The sequence below is a fragment of the Zea mays genome, chromosome 2, assembly GCF_902167145.1.
Source record: "Zea mays cultivar B73 chromosome 2, Zm-B73-REFERENCE-NAM-5.0, whole genome shotgun sequence".
Classification (NCBI taxonomy): Eukaryota; Viridiplantae; Streptophyta; class Magnoliopsida; order Poales; family Poaceae; genus Zea; species Zea mays.
In genome coordinates, this window is record NC_050097.1 from 12,244,213 (window position 1) to 12,262,471 (window position 18,259).

Consider the following 18,259-nt stretch of genomic DNA (forward strand, 5'->3'; position numbering starts at 1 on the left):
GCAAAGTGATGCACATGTTTAGGGGGAGATGTGTTACAACTTGACCCTTTGAGACTAACCTTGTGCTTGAGTTTGATAATTTAGTCTCGAAGGAGGATTGAAAGGGAAAAGGTGGACTTGGACCATGAAAGACTTCCACTGCACTCCGATGAGAGGGTAACTAATTCCAAGTTCATCTCATGAAATCTTATTGCCATTTGCTCTTAATTGAAGACTTTGGTGAGGCAATGAGGTTAAAAGGCCAAGATTGATCCCGTTTTGGTGCTTGATGCCAAAGGGGGAGAAAATAAAGGCAAAGCGATAAATGGATCAGCTACCACTTGAGAGATTTTGAAAATAGTAGAATAGAGTTTTTGTTGTGTCAAAAGCTTTTATTGTCTCTCTTGTCAAAAGTTGGCTTCTTGTGGGGAGAAGTATTGATTATGGGAAATAGGGGGAGTTTTTGAAATCTTTGATCAATCTCTTTTGGAATAACTCTCTTTATGCTTCAACATGTGTGTTTGACTTAGAGATAGAGATTTGAGTTTGATTTGCAAAAACAAACCAAGTGGTGGCAAAGGATGATCCATATATGCCAAAATTGAATAAAACCAATTTGAGTTTTTATTTGAAGTGATTTTGCACTTGTTCTAGTTGCTTTATGTTGTGTTGGCATAAATCACCAAAAAGGGGGAGATTGAAAGGGAAATGTGCCTTTGGGCCATTTCTAAGTATTTTGGTGATTGAGTGCAAACACAAGTGCTTAAATGTGAAAATATGCCCAAGGATGATCAAAGTGCAAATCACAAGTTAAGGTATGTTTCTAAGCCTTAGTACATTGGTTTTGTGTACTAATATATTTGTCTAAGTGTTAGAAACAGATAGAAGAAGAGAAGAGAAGACTTGGCTGTGTACAGCCAAGGGGCTGCTTCGGTCTGGGGCACCGGACTGTCCGGTGGTGCACCGGACAGTGTCCGGTGCGCCAGGCTGCCTCGGCCGAAGAGGCCGCTCTCGGGTTTTTCTCCGGCGACTTCGGCTAAAATTCACCGGACTGTCCGGTGTGCACCGGACTGTCCGGTGAGCCAACGGTCGGCCGGGCCAACGGTCGGCCGCACGATCGCTGCGCGACACGTGGCCGAGCCAACGGTCGGAAGGAAGCACCGGACTGTCCGGTGTGCACCGGACTGTCCGGTGCGCCAGATCTGCAACGGTCGGCAACGGTCGGCTTCGCCATTTAAGGAAACAAATCGGGCACCGGACAGTGTCCGGTGTGCACCGGACTGTCCGGTGCGCCACGAGACAGAAGGCAAAGATGGCCTTCCAGATTTGTTCCCAACGGCTCCTAGCTGCCTTGGGGCTATAAAAGGGACCCCTAGGCGCATGGAGGAGTATACCAAGCATTCCTACAACTCTTCTAAGCACCAAGACATCAATCTCACGCATTCGTTTCATTGTGATAGCATATAGAGCTCTTGTGGAGTTGTGAACTCTTTGTGTTGCGTTGCGAGCTCTTGTTGCGACTTGTGTGCGTGTTGTTGCTCTGATTTTCGAGTCTTGTGTGCGTTGCTCATTCCCACCTTACTCCGTATTTCTTTGTGAACTCAATTGTAAGGGCGAGAGACTCCAAGTTGTGGAGATTCCTCGCAAACAGGAAAAGATCAAAGGAAAGAAAAACACCGTGGTATTCAAGTTGATCATTGGATCACTTGAGAGGAGTTGAGTGCAACTCTCGTCCGTTGGGACGCCACAACGTGGAGTAGGCAAGTTTTGTACTTGGCCGAACCACGGGATAACCACCGTGTCAACTCTGTGATTGCTTTCTTGTGGTTATCTTGTTTTGAGTTCTCTCTAGCCACTTGGTCATACTTGTGCTAACCCTTAACAAGTTTTTGTGGCCTAAGTTTTGAACTTTTACAGGATCACCTATTCACCCCCCCCCCCTCTAGGTGCTCTCAATAAGTCAGTGAAACGCTTGATGGTTTTTTCGGAGATGATCTCAATACTCTCATTGGATAGGGTGCCTAGGTGTTGTGGAATCATAGAAATAGATGTGTATTCGATGGCCTCTCACTAGTATTGTTACAGTTTAATCCATATTGGGGAGGAGAGTCGGATGTGGGAGTTTGCTAGTTGCTGGGGCCAAGGGATTGTCCTTCCTTGTAGGCCCCCTCCTAGATGTTTTTGGAGCTTTTTATTTTTAGCTGAATCAGTTGGTGTATGTTAGATTTTGGCCACCGTAAGCATCTCCAAGGGACTCTTTATTTTAGCTCTCTATTTGACTCTCTATTTACATTTCCATAAAGATTACACTCTATATATAGTACCTCACTTACTCTAACACACTATCCTATATAGTTTGGCTAGTTTGAAGACATAGATAGCTTGGCGAGTTAGATGGTAGCCTATTGGAAAGTTATTGTGTCGTTGAGTAGCCAAAATTTGGCTTAGCAAGCCATTTGGCTAGTTTCTTAAAGATGCTCCAGTTCATTGTACCTCAATCTATTTTGGACTTTGTTCGATTCTTTTTCTTATTAATATAATGATGCACGGCTCTCTTGTGTGTTCGAGAAAAAAGTTATCTATTCTTTATCTCATCCTTCTCCAACAACGTTCTTTATATCTCGTTCTCTATACGTTAAATACAAATATCATACATATTTTGCTCTAAATTTTTGTATGTAAGTAATTTCCATACCCTCAAATGTGTTATACATATTTTAGTTTTGTTCAATCTGTTGTCTAAATTATAAAAATAAATTCTCCCTCCATCCCAAATTATAATCAGTTTGACTTTTTTTTGCCAATTTTGACCGACTCTTCTTATTCATTTTTTTGCGAAAAAAGAAAAAAATTCAAAACCATACTTAAAGTATATTATATATTAAACAATATCACAGTAAAAAACTAAAAATAACAATAATCATGAAATCTTTTGAATTGGACGAGTTGATTAAACTTGAGGTAAAAAAAGTCAAACAAATTATAAATCAGAATAGAGGGCGTAGAAAAGGGGAGGAAATATCTAGATAGGATGGAGAGGTGAAATCTTCTATAAATATAGGATACATGTTACTCCCGCTAGAGTCTATAAATATAGGATACATGTTACTCCCGCTAGAGTCAACATGAGAACATTGCCCTGTGGTAGAATGTGATGGCAGATGCCAGCTGCACCACCACCTCCCACTTCCTCGCTGCCTCACTAGTCATTATCTACGCATCTCCTGAACGATGCATCTGAGATGTTCTCCATCCCAGGCATCAGCAACAGTAGCAGTTTGTTCATTCACTTCGTTAGCTGGAAGAGAAACTCTAGGGCATGTAATCGAGAAATGGGCTGAGATAATCAATCTAAGACAGAAACGACACTCTCTCTTCAATCCGAAAATACTTCATCAATTTATTCGCATTAATTAACTGCTGAGACAGGTACACAGTAAGTGAATGGACAATCATGTAAAATCAGCAAGGCGAATAACGACACAAATATCTCCATTACATCACTGAGATATCTAATTATCTATGGCTTGTTGCTAGCAGAACATGTCATGAAACATACATGGGCAGTTTTGAAAGTTTTGATGATCCTCCGTAATGACAGTAGCAGACGGAGCAATGAACAACTGTTGTTCTTTGCTCATTTGCAAAGCTTGAGCTTCTTGAAGAAAGAAGAAACCTGCGACTTTGGGCAGGGTGCTGTAGCTATGCATGTTGGGATGTTCTCAGGCTGCTCTATCCACAGCTTGTGCCGGACACCAGCTGCTGCCAGCTTCTCAGCCAGGTTATTCAGCTGTGTCTCTCCTTTCACCTCCAGTGTTACCTGCATACAGATAAAAGAGGACCAAATTATTTGTTTATGAAAAAAAGAGTGATTCCAATGGAAACAACAATCAATAAAAAAAAGAGCATATACAATGAATGCCCTTACAACCACTGCTGTTACTGATGCTAGTTAAGTCAAAATTGTTAGTAGGATATTTCAATGTGCCTTAGTCTCTCGTGAATTTTTTTTTTTGGTGTCCACAATTGTTGCCCAAGCATGAAGGATAACCATCCAGTCCTGCAAGAAACTGCTAGGTGTATAAAGGGGTATTGTAAGACCTTTTAAGTGACATCATACATTCTTGTCCTCGATAAAGTTATTGGACATTAGCAATTCACAGGAACGACCTCCTCAAACGGATCATAAAACTATGGAGGTACTAGGTAATGACGCTCATGCCTACCATCAGTCCATGACCATGGCTCTGTAAGCAATGATTCAAATTCCATGTGCTAACAATACTAAGCGAGATCCCTGTGGCCGACATGGTAATGCCAAAGGCAGACACTTGACACAACACAAGCAAGATACTGGAACGCGTGTAAGGCAAACCGTCGAACATGCCTTGTGCATTCGGTCGAGGTTGTCGGGCGCGCAGTAGGCGGCGGTGTCCGGGTGGTCCCGGTGCGCCCACACGGCGGCCACGGCGGCGTGGCAGCCCTGCGCCACGACGCTCCCCAGCGGCCACGCGTCCGCCAGATCGCGCCGCAGGACCACGTACTGGACCAGCACGTCCACGGCCTCCTTCGCGCCCTCCTCGCCAGTGGCGGCCGCAGCAGCGTCCGGAGCGGAGGAGGCGGCGGCAGCGTTCATGCTGGCTCCCTGCGTGATCTGGCGGAGGGAGACCCTGGTGCTTGCCGGGAGGAGCAAGGCGGCGTTCGGGAGTGTGGCGGCTACAGGTAGCGAGAATGGCAAGCGAAGGGGCAGGAGTGTCAGCATACCTGTGGCTGTGACTGAACTTGGGTTTCGTACTCCTATAGTCCTACTCCTATCAACTGTTCTTTCCTATGCATTGCAAAAAATCCTGCTGTTTGATTTCTGTTCCATTCAAATGTTCCAAGCCAAGTTTGGCATAAGGGAAGTTTACTTTAACAATTGATTGTGCAATTGCAGAATCCATACATTAAGACCATGTTTATTTACCATCTAAATTATATATCCAACACAAATTATTAGAGTGGATTATATAATCTGGTAACTAGATTATATTAATTATAAGCAGATCATTAGGGGCTTATTTTATATTATTTTTAACATTTTACCCACTAATAATTTATTTAAACAAACATCTATAATATAATTATATGAACTGGATCGTGGAATCTGGATTATATAATCTATTTAAAATAAGTTGGATTATATAATCCTACAAGGAAACAAATCGGCTCTAACAACCTCCGTGAAATCACATGTTCATCTCTACTTTATTAAAGCGCTAGTTTCATATATCATGTATCAGACTTCACGTACGAAATGTGTAGGTCCATTCCTCTTTTTCGTTTCTCTCCTAACAAGGTCGTTACTCAAACGGGGCTTGAGAAAACCACCGGAGCCCAATATGATAGGAACCTACATGCAACGCATACCTATAAAAAATTTGAACGCAAATCTTTATCGTTCTTTTCGCTAAGATAAGATGTAATATTTGTTTTTATCAGTTTAATATCTTATATGTGGACCATATGATTACTCTAATATTAAATTTACTTTTATGTGTATCAAATATGATTTATGTGTCGTTGCAACATATGTGTATTGTACTAGTGTCACCTAAATTATCTATTCCAGGTAAGGCGGATGGTTCTAAGGGCTAGTTTGGAAACTTAAATTCTCTCCCGAATTCCTAAGGATTGAGAAGGAAATAAGCTATTTTTTATTATGTGTGATTGAATTTGAGTTTCAGACTAGCCCTAAATGGTATTGGACCTGTTTAGTTGGGTGGGTAACCCAAACCAGGCTAAAATCTTTGTTCGGCTGCGAAGGCCCATTAGCTTGGTCCGGGTAAATGTAACAACCACTTCGGCGCTTCTGGCTCCCTGGAAATGCAGCGGCAGGTCGTTTCCCGCTAGCCTGGTTTTGGGCTTTTGGCCAGCGCGCGGGTGGCCGAACACGTGACCGTCACCGAGCCCAGCAAGCTCCCCGCCCCAGCGCGCCCGTCGCCTCCGGCGACCATGCGACATGCGTCCACGCGAGCTCAGCTGGGCACCACGCGAGATCAGCCGGACGGCCCGGACCCACGCAAGGACAACGCCGCGACTCCACGGCTCCACCTCTGCGCCTACACCACCTGCCGTTGTGCCTCCACGGCTCCACCATCGCTGCGCCTGCAACACCCGCGGTGGCGCAAGGACAACAACACCGCAGGCCGTGACTGCCCTACCACGCCCGTCGGGCGCGGACCGGCGACTAGCCGGGTGCCACTCAACACCCACCGACCCGTCCGACGTGCAGCGGGTAGGTCGAAATAAATTTTAGGCACGGTGGATATCTAAAGTATTAAAACTTCACCCGGTTTGGACTCCTCCCCGCACTTCACGGGGTCTCAGCCGCACGCGTGCCTGCGCGTGGCCACACGCTCCCGCGGCATGAAGCGTGTGCGTTGGTTCGGACCCGAAAACTTACTCCATTTCAGCTCTGAACGATCCCATGCCATCCGTCTCTCTCATCGGCTCGCCTCGCACCTGCTCTCCCATCCACTTCCCTCCGCGTGCTCCACCGCCTCGCCTTCTCCCCCTCTCCCTCGGGAGCCGCTGCTGCTCCGACGACTTTCAGAGAATCCGCCTCGATCTGCAGCAGCGTTGCTAGGCTCCTTCCACTGGATCTTCTGCAGGGCACCTTCGACGAGCCGGTAGCAGGCCCCCTTCGACGACCTTGTTCTCCCGTCAGGCGACACGCGGCCAGGCGGAACCCTAGCCGACGGCCGGCGCCGCCACTGCCTACAGCCACAGGTATCTTCGCTCGCTGCGCGGTGCGGGTGCGGGTGTTGATTTCCTGGATCTGGGGTCGCCGATGGGAGGGAGCGGGTCGCCGTCGGAGTGCATGTCGCCGGAGGGACCCTTCCAGTCATGGTCGTCGCTGGTGGGGATGCCGATGTTGCCGGGGGGGCTTCCAGCCTCGGTCGTCGCCGTGAGATCGCCGATTGGTGGGAGCGGGTCGCCGATGCGACCGTCGCCGGGGGAGCCCTTCCTGCTGCGGTCGTCGCCGGTGTGGGAGAAGAGTTGGCAGATGGGGCCGGCTTCGGCGGAGGCGGGCAGTTCATCGGCGTCCTTCTAGCCGTCGCTGTTGCGGAGCAGTTCGCAGACGACCTACCAGCATAGGCCGTCACCTCGCTCGCCGGCACAATTCGGCGTCACCGCTGCTCGACGAGCTCCGGATGACGTGCGCGCGCGCCGTGATGTATTATTACTTGTGTATTATATGTGGTTGTCAGGGTAGAGGAGGGGCTGCTGGGTCGGAGGGACGCCTTATTGCTCGGCATCGTCTTCTTCGCCGCGACGCCGGCGCTGCTCACCCCTGCCAGCGCTCTGGCGGACGAGGCCACCGCCGGTACAGCAGCGCCTACGCTCTCAGTTCTCGTCGTTCTGTGTCCATGCTTGCTGGTGTTCCCTGTCTGTATCCCTGCCTATGCTCTGGCGGACGAGAGCACTTTTATTTAGTTTCCCTGTCTGTATCCAATGCAAAATGATAATTTGGTGGCAATGGCGATGTTGGGGACTTGTTCTCAAATGCTAAGAATTAAGAACAAGGCAACACAAAAAATGTTAAGTGTTAAGGTCCTTCGTCCTCCATAACGATATATCCCTTCGGGATATAAAGCATCTCGGACGAAGGTTACGAAGGACATACCTTCGTAAGCATAACAACGAAGAATGAAGCATTCACATAAATCATAGAATATGAAATAAACATTTAAATATTGTCATAGAATTATCTCTACTTGTACTAATGAATATAAATGACTTTGAATTACAAATGTACCTTCGGTCCTGCGGAAGGCAAAAGTACAAGCGTGATGCGAAAGCAAATGACAAGTTCACGTGAACAGTACAGAGGTACTGTTCATCTATTTATAGGCACAGGTCGCAGCCTGTGACAAATTACAATTATGCCCCTTGCGAAAGTTTACAGCATTGACTCAGACCTATATGTATAAAAAGGTCATTCTATCTCTATGTCGGTTTAAAACGCCGAAGCTCCATGAAAAGGGACCTTCGGCCATCTCTTGGAGACGACTTCAGCCGAAGCTGCTTCTTCGTGTGAGACCTTCGGCGCACCGAAGCACGACCCCAACAGTAGCCCCTTTCGCGGTGCTAGATCGTTCTTCGTAACGAGCTTGACCCGTGAAAAAAGCCTCTTCAGCTTCGGGAAGCCGAAGGTCCAAAAAACACCTTCCCTGAGCTCGTTGCGGAGAAACGATCCGACTTCCGAGCGCGTGTCGGTCCCACCTTGCAGAGTTACTGTTTGATCCTTGCGGTCCACTGCGCAGCGGGTACAAGTTACTGCGCGCCTGGTGTAACAATTCCGCCGCTTCGCCTTCTTACCTGCAGCACTATATAAACTGACAAGTAGTTGTGAAGTTACCACAGCATTCATTGCTATTTGCACTGTTTTGCTGCCGAAATTTTCCATCATAGCCGAAGCTTAAGTCCCAAAATCGAACGAAGGTGCTTCTCAACGTCCGCTTCGTCAGAAAGAAGAGCTTCGGAGAAAAGAAAAAAGGAAAAAGTTTTTGACTTCCCAAACTTAGAATCAAATGGCGAGAATACGATCTACTGCCAAAGTTGTACGTGAGGGAGACGAAGCCGAAGGTTCAGACACTGTGCCCATCTCCGAAGCAATGCAGCGTTCCGGTCTACTGACTACAGAAGAAATGCCTGCTGCTGAAGCAGGCCCAACAACTGTCGAAGGAGAAGAAAACATTGAAGGGACTGACTCCGAAGATGACTATCACCTTGCTACGCCCAGCAAGCCCAGTCACCTGGATTTTGGGAAATCAACTGTTTCAAAAGCTGACCTTTCGAAGATGGTGAAAGCAGGTTATTTCAATGAGGACCAGAAGAAGCTACTCCGCTTCGGGGAAGAAGAAACCACCCCGAAGCCAAGGAAGGATGAGATTGTTATTTTCAAGAGTTTTTTAAAAGCCGGGCTTAGATTCCCTCTCCACGGTATTGTTGCGGAGATACTAAGGAGGTTTGGTATCTACTTTCATCAATTGACTCCTAACGCCATCGTTAGGCTCAATGTTTATATCTGGGCCCTCCGAAGCCAAGCTGTGGAACCATTTGCTGACAGCTTCTGCCGAGCTCACGAATTACATTACCAAACAAAGGCCAGAAAAGATGGGCTACATGATAATTTCGGTTGCTATAATTTTGCCTACCGGAAGACAACAAAGTGTCCTGTCATCAGCTACCGAAGCAAATGGCCAGCAGGTTGGAAATCTGAGTGGTTTTATGTAAAAGTCGATGAAGACAAAGAAAAATTGGTTCAAAGCCCTCTGGAGTTAACCTTCGGAGAGACAAGGCCACAATGCCACATTGGCGACCTAAAAGGTCCCACCTGGGCTGCTCTGGGTGAATTTGAAATTATCTCAGAACATATTGGCACCAGGGATCTAGTTCAAGAGTTCTTGGCATTCAGAGTTTTCCCTACTCTAAAAGAGTGGGAGATGCCGAAGCTGGAGGGAGAGAAGAAGAAGGGGGAGCTTGTCCGGCTTCCCTATTACTTCAAGTTCAAGAAGTTCTTCAAAAAACCCTGCAAAGAATGGTTAGACACTGTTGAGGTGATGTGCAACGAAATCCTGGGGAATTACTCCAAAAAAGAGGATCAACTAATGACAGCAGCCTTCGGTGCCCGACCGAAACGAAGGCTGAACCGAGTGCTTGACGCCCTAGGCTTCGAATACCCAGACTACGAACAATTGAACAAGGGCGCCGAGGGCCTCAAAAGAAAAAGAGTAGCCGAAGCTCTGATCAGAGACGAAGAAATACCAGCAAAGGAGAAGAAAGTTCTCAAGAAAAGAAAAATATCTGCTCCGAAGCGCAAATCACCCGAAGAAGAGGAGACCCCCACACCGCCTTCTACCAGCGACGTGGAGGAAATTTTAAAGGTAATGACTGAACCCATGCCTACGAAGCTAAGTCCATTAGGGCTCCAACTGACGAAGCTTTTTGAAAAGGTGGACGAGCCGGATCAACCGAAGATAAACAAACCCAAACGGCAAAGAATTATTGCGGTAACTGAGGTTATCGACAAAACTCCACCTAGGATGTCAATTCAGAAAACGGCAGCTGCTGAAGGTAAAGCTTCGGAAGTCGCGGCTACCGAAGCTGCCACACCCGAAGATGTAAATTTAGAAACTTCTCTTGAAAATATTGACAAAATTTTGACGGAAAACATTGAAGAAGCTGCCACCGTTACTGAAGAAATCCTGGCCACAGTGCCAGGGAAAGGGAAAGAAATAGTCGAAGAAACTCCGGATGACGAAGCCTATTCTTTCCAGAATCTAATTGGGCAGAAACTGACGAAGGACGAAATAGAAGAACTCAAAGACTATGCCAAATCTTGCGGCTACAAGCCAGGAGCCCTTCTATTTGGGGGTGTAGATGATGAAAAACTAGGCTGTATTCGAGACCAGACTGGAGCTAAGGTAATCGGTACTCTATCGAAGAGTATCGGTTTTCCGAAGCTAGAGACAGACATCAGCCGCTACCGACGACAACATATCGTCGGCAGCTTGTTTTATTCTAACTTCAAGGTAAACAACCTTTTCCTCTGGTTTTTATTGCCGTTAACAATGAAAATATTACTTAACATAAGTTGTTTCTGTTCAGAGCATGCTACTGAGCAAAGCTCTGAAGATGCAACAAGACTTGGAGGACAAAAAGCACGAAGCTATAATTGAAAACTTGGAAAGCAAAATAAAAGAACAATCTGCCATCATTGAAAGGAAAGACTTCGAGCTCCAATCGACCGAAGGCTTGCTGGCTGAAACTGAGGCTAAAATATTAGAGTTAAATTCGAAGCTTATCAATCAATCAAAACAATTTGATCAGGAGAAGCTAGAACTGAATTCGAAGCTTAAAGCCGAAGTCCAGACCAGCTCAGAATTGAAGAAAGCATTAACAAGCCTTCAAGACAAATGCTTGAACTTTGGCAATAATTGTATTGGACGATTAAAGAAGATATTTTACTCTGTTGGAGCCAGCAGTGGGAAATTTAACCCTTCGGCGGAAAATTTACCCCAGGCCCTCGATCATATTGAAGCTGAAATCGAAGAGCTTGACGAAGTTATAGCCGGGCACGGCGACTTCTGTGCCTGGGTAGCTTCTCGGGGTACCGCTGCTGCATTTCTGAAGGCCGGTTGGGAACATGGAAAGGTTGTCAACAGGCCCAACTTCACCTTATCTTCATCAATCCTGGATGATATGCCCGACCTCGCCCGAAGTATCTCCAATAGATTTATAAAAATGGTATGGACAAAGGGCGGGCGAGAGAAAGCTGGAGACGAAGCCCGAAGTCATCTTAAACCAGTAAGAAATGACATTTCGTGCTTACCTTTTCCTTTGGGCTTGATTCTTATGATTCCTTGACTCATGTAGGATGACGAAGGTGAAGATGATGCCTAGGATATGTCGCCGAAGTTGTCGTCGAAGCTGAAGCTTAATGAAGACTAGCAGAAGTGTGCTTTAGAAAAACTCAGGATAATTTTGTAACAACTCTTGTAAATATAATTAAACTGTTCTTCAAGGAACTTTGTACATACCTTGTAATATATTCTTACCCTTCGGTTGAGGTGCTTTGATGTGGACGAAATCAGTTTTTTGAGCCAAAGGCGAAAAAACACCTTCCCTTCTTTTCGTACACAACGAAGCATAAAAGGCCGCTTCCTCTTTTTGCCGAAGCCTTTCCTTACATAACAAAACATAAAAGACTGCTACTCTTATCTGCCGAAGCTTTTATTTACATAACAAAACATAAAAGACTGCTACTCTTATACACAACGATTCATAAAAAACCACTTCTTCGAAACCTTTCTTTTACATAACGAATCATAACAAACCATTTATCCGAAACTTTTCTCTGTGCCGAAGCAACCATTTAGGAACACAAATGCTATGAATGAATGCTTATGCATGCAAATGCCATGATGTAATGTGCAAATGAGTGTCCGAAGCGTATGTCCGAAGCCACACTCATCCATCATTTTCTTAGGAGCAAACACACGTCAGCTCTGCATTCCCTTAGGAACGACTTTGGAGCATCTTTGCCTTTTACTTAGGCAGTATCAGCGTTGACTTTTCGCTGTAAGCTCTGCATCCCCCTAGGGACGTCTTTGGAGCTTCTTCGTCTTTTACTTAGACGGTATAAGCTCTGCATTCCCTTAGGAACGACTTTGGAGCTTCTTCGCCTTTTACTTTCGGCGGAATCAGCGTTGACTTTTCGCTGTGAGCTCTGCATCCCCTTAGGGACGTCTTTGGAGCTTCTTCTCTTTTTTTAGTTTCGGCACTCGATGGTGCGCTCTCAGCTTTTACATTTACATTCTTTGGGGGATTTTGCTCTTATAAAACTAAAAAGGAAATTACATAAGATGGCCCCATTAAAAACCTTTCTCCCCCTTTAGAAAGGAAAAGGGTGCCATGAAAAAGAAAAGAAAAGTCAAAATTACATCGAGTTATACATAAAACCGCCGAAGCTCATCCGCATTCCAAGATCTTGGAATTTCATTGCCATCCATGTCCTTCAGTCTGTACGAACCAGGCCTTGACGAAGATGCTACTAAGAAAGGCCCTTCCCATTTCAGTTGCAATTTGCCCACTGTATCCGGATTGGCCACTCTCCGAAGCACCAAGTGTCCTGGCTCAATATTTTTTAGCCGGACCTTTCTATCTCGCCATTTAACTGTTTCAGCCTGGTACTTATTGATATTCTCCACGGCCTGAAGCCTGATCCCTTCTAAAGCATCTTTTTCCACGAGACAAGTATCTTCGGGACCTGATTCTGCCGAAGCTACCACTCTTATTGATCCAGCTTTGGCTTCTTCCGGGGTTATTGCTTCGTCACCAAATAACAACTTAAATGGGGTAAAGCCTGTAGATCTTGATGTTGTTGTGTTATGGCTCCATACCACTTTGGTAAGCTGATCTGGCCACTTTCCCCTTGGTTGATTAAAGATTAGCTTCATTATTCCTGTCATTATGATGCCGTTGGCCCTTTCAACAAGCCCATTCGACTCCGGGTGCCTGACTGACGCAAAGTGGATCTTCGTGCCAATTCGATCACAAAAATTTCTGAATTCTTCGGAGTCAAATTGTGTTCCATTATCTACAGTTATAGCCTTCGGCACTCCGAAGCGACAGACAATATTCTGCCAGAAAAATTTTTGGACAGTGGCCGAAGTTATTGTAGCTAATGGCTTCGCCTCAATCCACTTGGAAAAATATTCCACAGCAACTACAACATATTTCAGATTGCCTTGAGCCGGTGGTAATGGGCCCAGCAAATCGAGGCCCCACCTTTGTAATGGCCAGATGGGTTGTATTAGCTGTGTCAAAGACGAAGGTTGTTTTTGATCTCTTGCACATTTCTGACAACCTTCGCACTTTTGAACTAACTCAGCTGCATCCGAAGCTGCCTTCGGCCAATAAAATCCTTGACGGAACACTTTTCCAAGTAACGGCCTGGATCCGATGTGGGATCCACAAAGGCCTGCATGTATCTCCTTCATCAACTCTATACCTTCGGCTCTAGACAAGCACTTGAGCAGCGGGGCACAAACTCCATGCTTGTATAACTCCCCTTCTATAATGATATACGGACGAGCTCTTGCCTCTATTCTTTTATTATAAGCTTCGTCATCTGATAGGAAGTTGCCCTGAAGGTAAGAAATTATTTCAGTTCTCCAATCTTCACTGTACACAGGAGAAATAGTAAGAACTGCTCTTTCAAGTAACTCCACTGAAGGTGCCTTTATTGTTTCGAAGAATACATCCGAAGGTAGCGGCAGCCCCTGTGCTGCAGACCTGGCTAACAAATCAGCATGTTCATTTTGCCCTCGAGGGATATTCTTAACAGAAAATCCTTCGAAGGAAGCTTCGATCCTTCGGACTGTGTCTAGATATTTTTCAAGCTTCGGGTCTTTAGCCTTGCAACTTTTGTCAATATGACCCGAAACAATCTGAGAATCAGTTTTAAGGATCGCCCTCCTGATCCCCATCGCCTTTAGTTTCCGAAGACCCAGGAGCAAGGCTTCGTACTCAGCAATATTATTTGTGCAGCTGAAGTCCAGTCTTGCTGCATAGCAAGTTTTAACCTTGGACGGTGAAACCAAAACAGCAGCTGCTCCTGCTCCGAAGGTTCCCCAGGAGCCATCACAAAACACTGTCCATGCTTCGGCATCTTTATTCGCTTCTTCGCCCTGAGCCCCTGGCGTCCAGTCGGCAATAAAATCTGCCAATGCTTGAGACTGGATCGAGGATCTGTGCACATAATCAATGTAAAATTCATTAAGCTCCGCAGCCCATTTTCCAATTCGGCCAGTAGCTTCTTTATTTCTCATGATATCTTTCAACGGCTGCGAAGAAGGAACAATAATATTATATGCCTGAAAATAATGCCGAAGCTTCCTGGATGCCATTAGGACGGCATACAACACCTTCTCCAGTTCTGTATAATTTTTCTTTGAGACACTAAGGACCTCAGATACAAAATATACTGGGACCTGCTTCTTGATTTGTCCATCAAACTTCTCCTGCACAAGTGCCGCACTTACTGCTGAGTGCGAAGCTGCCACATACAACAACAGAGGAGCCCCTGGCATTGGTGGAGTTAATGTTGTTAGATCTATCAGGTATTGCTTGAGTTCTTCGAAAGCTTTTTGCTGAGCTGGGCCCCATTGAAAGACTTCAGCTGATTTTAGCACCTCGAAGAAGGGTAGATTTCTTTCCGCTGATCTGGATATAAATCTGTTAAGAGATGCCAGTCTTCCTGTCAATCTTTGGGCCCCCTTTCTTGTGGTTGGTGGCTCCATTCGAAGTATAGCTTCGATTTTATTTGGATTAGCTTCAATTCCCTTTGTTGAAACCAAGCATCCAAGGAACTTACCCTTCTTTACTCCGAAGACACATTTTTCTGGATTCAGCTTCAGACCAGCTTTTCTGAAACTGGCGAAGGTCTCCTGCAGATCAGCAATATGGTCTTCTTGCTTCGTGCTTTTTACAATAATGTCGTCAACATAGGTCAACACATTTCTGCCTATCTGAGATTGGAGAACCTTCGCGGTCATCCTGCTGAAACTCCCTCCAGCATTCTTAAGCCCCTCAGGCATCCGAAGATAGCAATATGTACCACTTGGGGTTATGAAACTAGTCTTCGGCTCATCCTCCTTTTTCATCCAGATTTGATGATAGCCTGAGTAACAATCCAGGAGACTCATGAGTTCCGAAGAAGCTGCTGCATCAACTAAAGAGTCTATCCTTGGCAGCGGGAACTCATCCTTCGGACAAGCCTTGTTGAGATCTGTGAAATCAATACACATTCTCCACTTTCCATTGGCCTTCTTCACCATAACAGTGTTAGCTAGCCATTCTGGATACTTCACTTCTCTGATAACTCCTGCACTTAGGAGTCTTTTTACTTCGTTGCGAGCCCCTTCGGCCTTGTCATCAGACATTTTCCGAAGCCTCTGCTTGCGGGGTCTGAAGGATGGGTCAATATTGAGCGAATGTTCAATAACATCCCGATTCACTCCACAAAGATCATTGGCTGACCATGCAAAAACATCTTTATTGTTGAATAAAAACCTTATCAAGGTTTTCTCTTGATCTTCAGATAATTGCGAGCCCAATAGCACCTTCTGCTCTGCTATATCCTCACACAGCAGCATGGGCTTCGGCTGATCAGCCGAAGCTGCTTTTTCCCTCCTGAACTTGTACTGTTCACAAGCTTCAGCTCCATCTATATTATGGATTGCCTTGGAATCAGTCCAGCTTCCTTCGGCCCTTCTGGCAGCTTCCTGACTCCCATGAATAGCAATAGGCCCTTGGTCCGAAGGTATCTTCATGCAGAGATAAGCTGGGTGAAGAATTGCTTCAAAAGCATTTAGGGTACCACGACCAATGATGGCGTTGTAGGGGTATTCCATGTCAACAATATCAAACACAATTTGCTCAGTCCTTGTGTTATTAACAAATCCGAAGGTTACCGGCATGGTAATCTTCCCGAGTGCCACAATCTGCCGCCCTCCGAAGCCACAAAGAGGGTGCGTAGCATCATGAATCTTGTCTTCAGGCTCTTGCATCTGTCTGAAGGCTTTGGCAAATATAATGTCAGCTGCACTGCCTGTGTCAACTAGGACATTGTGAACCAGAAACCCTTTGATCACACAAGAAATGACCATAGCATCATTGTGGGGATAGTCCTTGAGCTGAAGATCTTCCTGAGAGAAGGTAATTGGAATGTGAGACCATTTTGACTTAATGAAGGGTCCCTGCACTCCAACATGCTGCACCCTTCTCTGAGCCTCCTTCTTCTGCTTTTTGTTAGCTGGCTCTGAGCAAGAACCGCCTGTTATCGGGAGCACCAGCTTCGAAGCCGAAGCAGCTCCAGCTTGAGTGTTGAACGAAGCCATCAGCTCAGAAAGGTGGAAGTGAGTTGACCGGAGGTGGGCGCCAATGTTGGGGACTTGTTCTCAAATGCTAAGAATTAAGAACAAGGCAACACAAAAAATGTTAAGTGTTAAGGTCCTTCGTCCTCCATAACGATATATCCCTTCGGGATATAAAGCATCTCGGACGAAGGTTACGAAGGACATACCTTCGTAAGCATAACAACGAAGAATGAAGCATTCACATAAATCATAGAATATGAAATAAACATTTAAATATTGTCATAGAATTATCTCTACTTGTACTAATGAATATAAATGACTTTGAATTACAAATGTACCTTCGGTCCTGCGGAAGGCAAAAGTACAAGCGTGATGCGAAAGCAAATGACAAGTTCACGTGAACAGTACAGAGGTACTGTTCATCTATTTATAGGCACAGGTCGCAGCCTGTGACAAATTACAATTATGCCCCTTGCGAAAGTTTACAGCATTGACTCAGACCTATATGTATAAAAAGGTCATTCTATCTCTATGTCGGTTTAAAACGCCGAAGCTCCATGAAAAGGGACCTTCGGCCATCTCTTGGAGACGACTTCAGCCGAAGCTGCTTCTTCGTGTGAGACCTTCGGCGCACCGAAGCACGACCCCAACAGGCGACATGCTATATAAAAAGCTCTATGCGCGTGTGTCTACAGGCTGGCTGGTCGGCGCCGGCGAGGCCAGCAGCATCAAGTCCGTCACGGCGTTCTACCCCGAGCAGGCTGCCGCCGACTCCAGCGGCTTCTGCGTCTCTCTCTCTCTTCTTCCCTCGCCACCAGTCAGCGTCGCCATCACCGGGAGCGGGCCGGACTTCACCAGCCTCAAGTCCTTGGGCGACGTCGATGCCTTCGCCGAGGGCCTGGTACGTGCGCGCTCGCCTCTGTCTGAACATTGCTGCCTGATTTGGCACCGACCAGAACCAATGCGTAAGCCATGACAGACACCTGAGAGCACACGCAGGTGAACGGCCTGGGCAGGAGCTGGCAGAGGTCGCCGGGGCTCGCCGCCAAGCTCATCCACTCCAAGGCGGCAAACAGTAGTACCGTAGCTCGTAGCAGGACCGATCGACTGCTGGACGGAAGGAACGCAGCAGCGCTTAGTCACTGCTTGTTGACCGCGTGTTGCATGCATGCAGGCCTGTACTACCTGGAATACACGCTGCAGAACCCCGGCGAGCGGCGGCGGCACATCGTCTCGGCCATCGGGATGGCCTTCAACGGCTGGTACAACTGCCTCCACTGCGACGACCCAGGTGAGCCAGGTGAGCCACGCTCCTGCTACAACCGCCTCCACAACTACTAATTTATTGTAGTATTATTTGAATGCCAAATTCAAGGAGACAAGGCACAACAACATGTACTTCCCTTGGGTTAGCAAAGAATGATCTATCTGTTTCTGCTATTCTTTTTTAGGTTAGCGCAAAGTAATAGCAATATTTGATTGAACAATGAATATTTGTTTCCATAGCTCTAGGTTGCAAAGCTAGCTATCACCTCTGTTCTTGAATCTATTCAGGTAAACAAGTAATTTCTATCCCATATCATGTCTTATTTCTTTGCATTATCTAAGCACTGACTTTCTGTGTCTTAAATTATTTACAGAACTAAAGAACTGAAAGAGAAACAAGATAGAAAGTATGTCGATGACAAAATAGTTCCATGAGAACCTTTTCAACCTTAAAATACCCGTTCCAAGTTAAAAATAATTTAACTGAAAATTTGGTTTTCAGCTATTGTTTGATAGTTCTGATTTGGGTAAGCTATGTAACTAAAATGTGTTGATGAGTGCTAAATCATGATAGTTCTGATTTT

At 45.9% G+C, this 18,259-nt stretch overlaps 2 protein-coding genes across 2 annotated transcripts; one reads left to right on the forward strand and one right to left on the reverse strand.

The window, feature by feature from the left end:
- Positions 1-3,354: 3,354 nt before the first annotated feature.
- On the reverse strand, positions 3,355-4,848 carry LOC103645975 (putative peptidyl-tRNA hydrolase PTRHD1). Its single transcript, XM_008670707.4, has 2 exons — positions 4,367-4,848; positions 3,355-3,799 (listed from the first exon to the last, which is right to left on the reverse strand). The coding sequence occupies exons 1-2, from the start codon at positions 4,739-4,741 to the stop codon at positions 3,617-3,619; spliced, it is 558 nt and encodes a 185-aa protein (XP_008668929.1). The 5' UTR covers positions 4,742-4,848; the 3' UTR covers positions 3,355-3,616.
- A 2,019-nt stretch (positions 4,849-6,867) lies between these two features.
- Positions 6,868-17,865, forward strand: LOC103648413 (psbP domain-containing protein 3, chloroplastic). The gene is made up of 8 exons (XM_008672888.1): positions 6,868-7,094; positions 7,233-7,348; positions 8,716-8,756; positions 17,083-17,188; positions 17,228-17,310; positions 17,409-17,484; positions 17,584-17,700; positions 17,861-17,865. Exons 1-8 carry the CDS (start codon positions 6,868-6,870, stop codon positions 17,863-17,865), a joined length of 771 nt encoding a protein of 256 aa, XP_008671110.1.
- The last annotated feature ends 394 nt before the right edge of the window (positions 17,866-18,259 follow it).

Bases quoted from the DNA above. Each gene is read 5' to 3' on its own strand.
- LOC103645975 (XM_008670707.4), bottom strand. From the start codon at position 4,741: ATGCTGACACTCCTGCCCCTTCGCTTGCCATTCTCGCTACCTGTAGCC. The intron at 3,800-4,366 runs GCATGTTCGACG...ATCTGTATGCAG, and splicing joins ACCTCGACCGAATGCACAAG to GTAACACTGGAGGTGAAAGG.
- LOC103648413 (XM_008672888.1), top strand. From the start codon at position 6,868: ATGGTCGTCGCTGGTGGGGATGCCGATGTTGCCGGGGGGGCTTCCAGC. The intron at 7,095-7,232 runs GTTCGCAGACGA...TGTGGTTGTCAG, and splicing joins GCCGTCGCTGTTGCGGAGCA to GGTAGAGGAGGGGCTGCTGG. The intron at 7,349-8,715 runs GTACAGCAGCGC...TCGAAGGAGAAG, and splicing joins GGCGGACGAGGCCACCGCCG to AAAACATTGAAGGGACTGAC.